This window comes from Malus sylvestris, chromosome 17 (genome assembly GCF_916048215.2).
Source record: "Malus sylvestris chromosome 17, drMalSylv7.2, whole genome shotgun sequence".
Classification (NCBI taxonomy): domain Eukaryota; kingdom Viridiplantae; phylum Streptophyta; class Magnoliopsida; order Rosales; family Rosaceae; genus Malus; species Malus sylvestris.
The window spans coordinates 2,850,728-2,859,827 of NC_062276.1; the positions used below are offsets into that span (position 1 = coordinate 2,850,728).

The 9,100-nt window shown below is 37.1% G+C and overlaps 2 protein-coding genes across 6 annotated transcripts; both read left to right on the forward strand.

Annotated features, from left to right (window-relative positions):
• Window positions 1-2,614: 2,614 nt before the first annotated feature.
• Window positions 2,615-5,186, forward strand: LOC126610621 (uncharacterized). 5 transcript variants are annotated; one of them, XM_050278728.1, is made up of 10 exons: window positions 2,615-2,735; window positions 2,829-2,957; window positions 3,281-3,442; window positions 3,560-3,703; window positions 3,791-3,943; window positions 4,035-4,127; window positions 4,216-4,359; window positions 4,447-4,554; window positions 4,701-4,752; window positions 4,850-5,186. In XM_050278728.1, the coding sequence occupies exons 2-10, from the start codon at window positions 2,859-2,861 to the stop codon at window positions 4,882-4,884; spliced, it is 990 nt and encodes a 329-aa protein (XP_050134685.1). In that variant the 5' UTR covers window positions 2,615-2,735; window positions 2,829-2,858; the 3' UTR covers window positions 4,885-5,186. The 5 variants fall into 5 exon arrangements, with proteins under 5 accessions (XP_050134685.1, XP_050134687.1, XP_050134684.1 ...); XM_050278730.1 differs by lacking the exon at window positions 2,615-2,735 and having other exon boundaries at window positions 2,766-2,957; window positions 3,563-3,703; XM_050278727.1 differs by lacking the exon at window positions 2,615-2,735 and having other exon boundaries at window positions 2,768-2,957.
• Window positions 5,187-6,143: 957 nt separating this feature from the next.
• Window positions 6,144-7,878, forward strand: LOC126610623 (uncharacterized). Its single transcript, XM_050278733.1, has 4 exons — window positions 6,144-6,561; window positions 6,982-7,035; window positions 7,134-7,193; window positions 7,575-7,878. Exons 1-4 carry the CDS (start codon window positions 6,265-6,267, stop codon window positions 7,704-7,706), a joined length of 543 nt encoding a protein of 180 aa, XP_050134690.1. The 5' UTR covers window positions 6,144-6,264; the 3' UTR covers window positions 7,707-7,878.
• The last annotated feature ends 1,222 nt before the right edge of the window (window positions 7,879-9,100 follow it).

The following is a 9,100-nucleotide window of genomic DNA, read 5'->3' on the forward strand; positions in this document are numbered from 1 at the left end:
AGTTTTAGGCCTTAAAAACTTGTTTGATAAGACTATTTTTAAAAACTGAACTCAAGACTAACTAAAAAATATAGTTTATTCTCTAAAAACACAAAAAGTGAGTTTTTAAACTTAAATTCACTATTTTCTTTTCTCTACCTGCTCCCCTCTCACTCCAAATCTATCTCTCTTTTATTCTTTCTCTCTCGCCCTTTGCTTTCTTTTTCATTTTTTTACCTTTTTCATCTCTCCTTCAATTTGCTCTCTTCATTCTCTCGGTTCTTTTTCTCATTCCTCTTTCTCTTTATCTCCTCTGATCCTCTCATTTTTTTCTCTTTCCTCCAATTATCTCTTACATTTTTCCTCCTCTATCTTCTTTCTCTCTCAGACCCCCTCTTTTTGGATCTCTTTGTCTAGTTTAAATTGTAAGATTTAGAATTTTTAAATCGCATACCAAACAAGTTTTTGAGTCTTAAAGAAAATTGTTTTCAAGAAAAATTCTTAAGAAATGTTTTGAGAAATTATAAAAAAATTTAAATAGGATACCAAACAAGCCCTTAAAAAATACATATCACCAAACACAACCAAGAACAAAATGAACAAAACTTGGTACTATAAATCAGTCAAGACTTGAAGGAGAAGCATAATTTGTAACCTAAACTCGAGCCAGACTCAGATTCTTTGTCAAGGGTAGCAACTTTGTGTTGCGTAAATTATTACCGAGATTCGAAACTAAGAAGGTGTTCATTTCCGCAATGTTTATATGCCATGAGTGTGCAGAACAAGGATCCCACTGCTGCAAAATTGGAGGACTTTTACATTCCTTTTGGTCAAATTGCATCGTCCTGGATGTCAAAAGTATAATCTCATATGGTTTCTGAGCAACGTGTTAGGTGTTAGATGTAAACGGATATGTAGAGAGGTGCAGGCAATCAAGGAGAAAACAAAGGATGCTTTTGTGTTAGATGTAGACGGATATGTCTGCATCTGGTGGCAGGCGACTAAAATGAGTCTTTGACAACTGTTTACATGCCCGCAACTAAGAATTGAGATATCTCGGTCATCCTCCAACATAGTTTGGAGTTATTTCAATACACGGATTTTTAATTAAAATGATCTTTGAAATTGACATAATTTATCACTTTGCTATTTGAGATTGAAAATCGATATAAGTAGTCATTGAGTTTGTCCATCATCAATCATTTTGGTCATTTCATAAAAAGCCACTGGTAAATTATTGTATGTTTATCCAATCAACCCCTTCACTTGCTTCTCCATTTAACAGAGATTCTTCACGAAATAACTAAAATAATTGACAATGGACAAACTCAAGGTCACTTCTATCGATTTTCAATGCCTGAACCAAACTGAGGAGTTATGCCAATCTCATAAACCATTTTGGCTAAAAAGCCTCAAAACACTGTTTGACTCCTTACAATAGGAATCGAAGTTCTTGGAGGCAATCTATTTGATTGTATCGTAGCGAAGTTGAGATTTTCCTATGAGTTAAGGACATTTCACCGGCGGGCAAATAACGTTTGTGCCATTAATTTCAACATATCTACGATTCTACAAATCAAAGCTAAATATATATACATAAGTAAATTACTAAAATCACAAGAAGACAAATTTATGCGCTCACGAAAATCTTTAATTTGTCTGTAAAGAGGAATTACACTCAAGAAGTGGCAAGTATTTTTAATTTCAAATTACCCCATGTGAGGGTTAATATTTAATTATTTAAAGCGCTTGATAATTATTTTGTTTTTGGTCCTCTGAGCTTGTTTGATAAACATTAACCACTGAATTACGACGAAAACCAAAAATCAGTAAGTGTAAAAGTTGTAGTTATTTTCATTTTCAAGTTATATTTCATACATTCCCCATCATTTCTTCTATCACCCCTCTTTTCCGACTTTATACTTCTTCATCTCCAAGACGAAAACTAAAAACTACAAACAAAATAAATGATCTAAAAAGAAAAACACGTTGGCCCCGAAGCCCGGGTCCTCAGCCACAGCTCGGCCCATTAGAGCAACTCCAGCCTTGCTCTTTGCTCGGGGGACGGGCTGCAGGAAGGGGCCCGAGGGCCTGTTGATTCTTCTCCAGCCATGGAGGGCCCAAGTGAGGGTGGGAGCTCGAGCATAAGGGGGTGGAGAGTTGACAAGCCTGCAGCCTGAGGGTCAGGCATTTTTTTATTGTTTTTTGTGTCAGCCCGAGGCCCTACAGCCCAATTTCCCTGTTTTTTTTTAATTATATTATTTAAACAAACAAAAAAAACTACTATTTTATTACCTATTGCCAGGGGGTAGGGTTCTAAGGGTGGAAATGCAAAAGGTAATTACTGTTCATTAATGGTAGTTACAATTCATTAAAGGTAATTATTGTTCAATATGGTGGATTCAATAGTGGATTGCCAGGGGGGAGGGCTCCAAGGGTGGAGTTGCTCTTAGAGCCCTGGAGTTTCTTCGTTTCTCAACAGGATTCTCTCCGGATTGGATTCTGGGGATCCGTGAATTGTGTCTATTTATCGTACATTATACGGTCAGTTTTTGTCAAGTACTGTTTATATTTATTTTTAAATAAAAATATTTAAAATAATTTATAACTGTACGATATATGATGAACGAACACAATCCACAAATTACGAGATCCTGAGGATCCTACGGACTCCGTTTCAACAGAGTGACTCACTTGAGACTCGACGAGACCCATGCTTTGTGCAAATTTCAAAAATTCAAATTTCAAATTGAAAGGTAAGCTATTTACGCTCCGCAATTCACCATTTCTCCTTTCAAATATCTAGGGTTTCATCATCGTAAGCTTTTTAACATTTGGGGAAATTGCAGTTTTGCTGTAAGTTGGAAGTTGGAGCTTCAATGGCGGAAGAAGGTGATGCTTTTTATGTTGTTCGGAAGGGCAACGTCATTGGCATTTACAAAAACTTTATGGATTGCCAAAGCCAAGCCGGTTCTTCGGTAATACTTTACCACCTTTTTACCAATGTTAAAGAAAACTTGGCTGATTTTTCTCTGATTTTTCCCAATTTCTTTATCAATTTTGGCTAACCTAGTTGAATTCTCGCTTGGGTTTTCTTTAAATTTGTTAAAATAACCGTAATTTCTTCCTATTGTTTGGTTATGGTGTATGCTATGTTAAAGGCTTGTGCTTTCTGGTGGTAGTGTGACATTTTTGCTTCTACATACAAATTGTGGTGTGAAATATGCTTTTAGAGATTAATAAGAAAGTGCTTTTTTTAAGAAGTTAATTTACATATGAGGTGGTTTTTTTTGCTTTTTAGGTATGCAATCCTTCTGTAAGTGTGTTCAAAGGCCACTGTTTGCCTAAGGAGGCTGAGGAGTACCTCGTCTCGCACGGCCTTAAGAATGCTTCTTATACTATCAGTGCCAGTGATGTGAAAGATGACGATCTTTTTGGAAAGCTCGTTGCTTGTCCTTACCAGGTTTGATGTTTTGCTCTGCTCTTTTTTATGGCATTTGGCATGGAAATAGGCATTGTATCATAGATGATCTTATATTCGTTTACTGATTGTGTAATTGGGCATGTTCATAATTTTCAGCAGCCAGATTCTCCTGCCAAGGACTCACCGCCAAAGAGATCGCATGAGGTGGCCGGCGCTACTGCATTCCCAATCTCTCAGACTCAGAGAAAGCATTTCAAATCTGATGATCAACCTGAAGCTCTTGAAAATTCATCCAGTTGTGTAAGTTTCCGTTTGTCGCGTATGCTAATACTTTGTAGTAAACTTAATCTACCTACGTTTCTATTTGTGCATATTCATAATTTTCAGCAGCCAGATTCTTCTATAGTAAAATCAGATGCTAAGGACTCACCACCTAGGGGATTGCAGGACATGATTGGATCTACTCCATTCCCAATATCTCAGAGGAAGCATTTCACACCGGATAACTACATTGAAAATCTAGGAATTTCTTCTTTTTGTGTAAGTTTTATTTTTGAAATCGAATGTGTCAAATCACATTGTTATAGTTATGATAAGTTGAAAAATGTTTGTGACCAATGTATTTTTTCAGCAAACATGTATGCTTGAGTTTGATGGTGCTTCAAAAGGAAATCCTGGACAATCTGGTGCAGGAGCTGTGCTACGAGCTGAAGACGGAAGCGCTGTATGCAGTTCATTGAAACAGTTTAGTTCTTATACAGCATATTTTTCTGTAAAATCTAGCTCTTTATTTATATCATTGGGTTTTATAGGTGTACCGCTTGCGTGAAGGGGTGGGAATTGCAACAAATAACGTTGCAGAATATCGAGCTGTAATTTTGGGATTGAAATATGCTCTTGAGAAGGGATATAAACACATTCGGGTTAAAGGAGACTCTAAACTTGTCTGCATGCAGGTTCGTAACTTTGTTTATGTTGTAGCACTTGAGTTTTTTAAGTCCTTCGTTTGTCGATAAGTCTTACGACTCTCTCTGGTATAACAGGTCCAAGGTCTCTGGAAAACAAAAAATCCGAACATGGTTGACCTGTGTGAAGTGGCCAAGGAGCTGAAAGACATGTTTACGTCATTTGAGATCAATCATGTTCTTAGGGTGAGTTCAGTTGTGCTAGAAGAAAATTTGTAATGTAATACTTCCTGTGATAAATCTTCAAGACTAGAAGAACTTGATTTGAGGAGAGTATGAGAAGGGATTAAATATGAACTCTTTCGAAAGTGACAGTCTGCTATGTGTTGCAGGAATACAATTCTGAGGCTGACGTTCAAGCAAATCAAGCAATAAATCTTCGAGGTGAGTGGCTTCCGGTTCTACTGAATTCATCAACTTTTGATGGTTTTTGATTGTTCCCCATATTTATTCGAACTAATCGGATCTTATGCTTGAACAGATGGACAAGTTGAAGTGGATTGGAATGGGAAGTAGCTCAAATAAAATACTGGAAAGGGGACGGCATTGTTTTGTATGCCGAAAGAATCAATCTATTGGAAATGGTAGATGTTTTGAACTTTTGATGAGCAGAGCTCTCCTTGCTATCTACATCCCAACTCCTTGATGTAAAGTTTTCAGTGACGGTTTTGGAACCCAAAATTTATTGCTAACGTAAGGCTCGTCTGAGAGTGCTGATGTCGGAAGCACTTTTGCTCGTAAGTGCTTTTGTTAGAAGTGAATTTTCAAGAAACACATTGAGACTGTTATTAAATTTCGTAAGTGTGTTTTTCTCAGAATTGCCTCTGCTCCTCAAATCAATTTTACAACCATAAGTACTTCTATACTTTTCTGTCAAACATGGTTAAAAGCGTTTTATATTGAAGTATTCAAATATATGGGATGACATTGAGATTCAAACGTGGGTGTAAATTTGAGAAGATGAAAAACATGTAGGAGTTTTGAGACCACATCGGGAAACATTGAATTCTCAATGGCCTCTATATAGGTCAAGTCCTTTATACTAGTAGTTAGGATTTGAACCATTTAGAAAAGGATTGAAGACTTGGGCCTTATGGTTGTGTGGATTATGTTTGTATAATATAGCCTAAAACAATTAACATTAACTAATCAAGACAAGGGTCTTGGGCCTTGGAATTTAAAATTAATAAGATACATTAATTTTAAATTCGAATTAAGTTTTTAATTAATTTATTAATTAAAAAATGTTTCGATTAAAAGACACAACTCTTTCTAAGAGTTGTGTATTTTCAAATACTTTGAACATGTATTTGAAAAGGTGTGAAACAACTTATATATTTGCAATCACAGTTTTCAAGTAGGATCATCTTTTATTCTGTACAAAATTTCCAGACAGTAAACACACAAAATAATTCGCTAGAATTCTATAATCCAGTGTTGGTTGTAGAATTAAGCAGTTGTATCCTGGTCGAGCAGACGTTGTAGAACCATAAGCACAAGAGTGGGACAAAAATACTGTTCGAAGGACATAGCTATTGCGCTAGCCTCTACCTTTGATTCGATCAAGTTAGTATCATTTCAATTCCTGTATTTATTTATGTATTTCATTCTGTACATCGAGTATTTTTTGTTAATAAAATATTAGAATTTCAATTTCTATAATTTTTGTTATTTTTATTTATTTCTGAATTGTTCTCAAACAAAACAACGGATGGCCGGGATTAATTTTCCAATTTCTAGGAAACTAGATAGGGAGCCAAAGGCCCAAACGGCCCAATACCCCCCTTCTCTCTCACATTTCTTCGACTTAACGTCTCAGAGCAGTTGGCTGGATAATGCTGTGGTGAGAAAAAACACAGAGGAATCAGAAACGAAGATAAAACTCACCGCAAACAAATGGCCACCGTTTCAGCCTCCACATTCTCTCCTATCCCATCCTTCCGCACTCCAAACCATTCCCATTCCCTCGGGATTCCGATTCCCTCTCCAACCGTCTCGTTTCGGAACGTTTCCGCCTCTTTCCAGCGGTTGACGCACAAGGACCGCCGGTTCTGGAGACCCACAATTCTGAAGGCCGTCGAAGAGGAAACCCCAATTCCAGCTGAAGAAGAAGCAGCGGTCAGCAGCGAGCAGCCGGAGCAGCCCGTTTCGGTCCCCGTTTCGCCCTCCGATACTCTCACCATGGTTTTCCAGGTAAACCCAGCTAGTAAATTTCTCGAAGTTTGTAACTTTAGGAATTATGATCAAATTGTGAATCTTATGTAGGAAGTACTTCTGCTGAAAAGCGCTTTTTCTATAAACATGTTATTGAAATTCCAATTGAGAAGCACCCAGCACTTAGCAGGTGCTTCCAGAAAGCGCTTTCTTGACTTAGAAGCATTTTAAGTTTTTTTGCCAAAAGTCACAAGCGCTTCTGGTTGTCGTAAGCACTTCTAGGCCTTATAGAAGCAATACCAAGCATCTTCATTTGCATTAATCTGGAACTTGAAGTGGGTTTTTGCAGTTAATTTCACTGGTGCCCTGCAAATTTTGAAGAAATTATTTTACTTGGGGGGTTTTAACAACTTATACACTGATGAATGACATGTCTTTTGTTCTGTATAATATCTGAAGGCAGATGGAACGATGAGTGATGCGGCTATCCCATCAGTAACCAAAGCCTTACAGGTACAATTTCCATTTTTTAGTAATGCCGATGTCGAAATTCTGAATCGAATTCTGGATTCTTCTTGGTAATTTGTTACAAGTCATGGATTTTGTTGCAGGAAACTGAAGGCATTACCAACTTAAAAGTTGAAGTCATTGAGGGTATTGCAACTGTTGAGGTGCGTATGAAAATTCCAATCTTGGGTCTTGTAACAAATAGCGAAATATATGTTACCAGAGTATTCATAATAGCAGCGTTACCCCTCCTCCGTTGCACTCAAGTTCGAATCCCCCTCCCCATAGATTAGAGTGATACATGTTATATATCGACTTGTCAAAGATAATGTTTACCATGTGCTCAATACCAGATTTTCCGTAAATTTCTATGTACTTCGATCACATCTGATTAATTTCGGTGTTTTAGGCAGTGTGAGATGCATTCCCATAAATTTCTACGTACTATGATCACATCTTTTCAACTTCGGGTGTTTTAGGTTGTGTGAGATACATTCCGGTTCTAATGAGAATCACCGGTAAATAACTTCTTCTCTTGTTTCCAGTTGACGAAACAGACGACTGTACAAGCTACCGGGGTGGCTTCCAGTTTGGTGGAGACCATACAGAGTAAAGGATTTAAGCTACAAACATTGAATTTAAGCTTTGATGAGGAAGAGGAAGTTGCTGCTGTCTGAATTTTGTAATGCTGCTCATCTAGGATTTGAGGAATTTGAGGTAAAACGAAAAAACGACAAGTATATCGTTGAATCTATTTCCTCGCATCCATGTTTTGTACTTCTGTAGTTAGTGAAGAAGGATTGAGATTGTATTTTGGACAGGGTGGATAAACACAATCACTTTTCCAGACCTCGCAAAAAAGAAACAGGAACAATATTATTGTTCTTGTGAGTTGTCTTTGGGCAAAGCTTTTGGGGTACACTGCCATTTGACCATTTGAACTATTGCTCCAGTTGAAATTGATCACTTGAACTATTCTTTTAGTAAATTAACCTCCTGAACTATTTGGAATCAGCCAATTAACCTCCCATCGTAAGTTCAAAGAAATTTCATCCATTTTGCCGTCAAATGTTGGCACGTGACAAGCACGTGATTCACTCTTGAGGATAAAATGGTGCTAGTATAAATTTCATCGAATCTGACGGTGAGGAGTTAATTGGCTGATTCCGAATAGTTCAGGGTTAATTTATCAAAAAAAAAAAAATGTTCAAGGGGTTAATTTCTACTGGAGTAATAGTTCAGATGGTCCAATGACAGTTTACCAAGCTTTAATTTGGAATATTGTTGTTCAATGGGTCCAACTGGGCCTGCTGAGATTAATTTTGCTCTGGTCCAGGGCCCGGCTATAGGACGACCCTCTTGGGTTTTCCAATCAGATTGGTCAAGACCGGCCCAGGCCATATATTGCTGGCGTTGTCCCACCCACTTTTTTTGTTCTGAATTTTCTATTTGGTTGCGTGTCTCACTTGAACTTCCACTTTGTACTAATGTCCTTCCAACAACCAATTTTGTCACAAAATTAAGGGATTGAAACATTTGGAGACGCCCAAAAAAATAAAATTAAAATAAAGTATTGAATGTCGCACATTTAAGGTACACTCAAAGGCTTCAAATGTGACCATAAATTTGATGAAATAATTGAATGGACTACCATGAATTGAAAATACAAGAGACTCGTATTCAAATTGAAAGTTAAGAGAGCAAAGGGAATCACAACCTCTCATTCGCAACTTGATTTTATTTTGATTATTTGAAAACCATATTGACATAAACCACACAGAGATTATTTCATTTTCCGGAACAACGTAGAAATTTTTGTTAGAACATATTGATATAAAACACGCATGCTCATTGAGTTGGAGTCTGCAACTTTACTTACTGTGAAAATGTGAACGTAAAAGAGTCTCAAATCGGTGAAAAAAAATCTTTGCAAGAGAGTATAAGAGGTTGAGCTACTACAATTAGTTTTACGATGAACCTCAATTTTTTTTATGGTATCAAGTTATCTCACGTGTGTAGTCCAACAGCCACACATGCTCCACGTCATTTAATTCGTGTTGTTCACGTATTT

Excerpts from the sequence above, each read along its gene's own strand:
- LOC126610621 (XM_050278728.1), top strand. The coding sequence starts at position 2,859 with ATGGCGGAAGAAGGTGATGCTTTTTATGTTGTTCGGAAGGGCAACGTC. Across the intron at positions 3,944-4,034 it reads TAGGAATTTCTTCTTTTTGT|CAAACATGTATGCTTGAGTT; the intron begins GTAAGTTTTATT and ends GTATTTTTTCAG. Across the intron at positions 4,360-4,446 it reads CTAAACTTGTCTGCATGCAG|GTCCAAGGTCTCTGGAAAAC; the intron begins GTTCGTAACTTT and ends CTGGTATAACAG.
- LOC126610623 (XM_050278733.1), top strand. The coding sequence starts at position 6,265 with ATGGCCACCGTTTCAGCCTCCACATTCTCTCCTATCCCATCCTTCCGC. Across the intron at positions 6,562-6,981 it reads CTCTCACCATGGTTTTCCAG|GCAGATGGAACGATGAGTGA; the intron begins GTAAACCCAGCT and ends TAATATCTGAAG. Across the intron at positions 7,036-7,133 it reads CAGTAACCAAAGCCTTACAG|GAAACTGAAGGCATTACCAA; the intron begins GTACAATTTCCA and ends ATTTTGTTGCAG.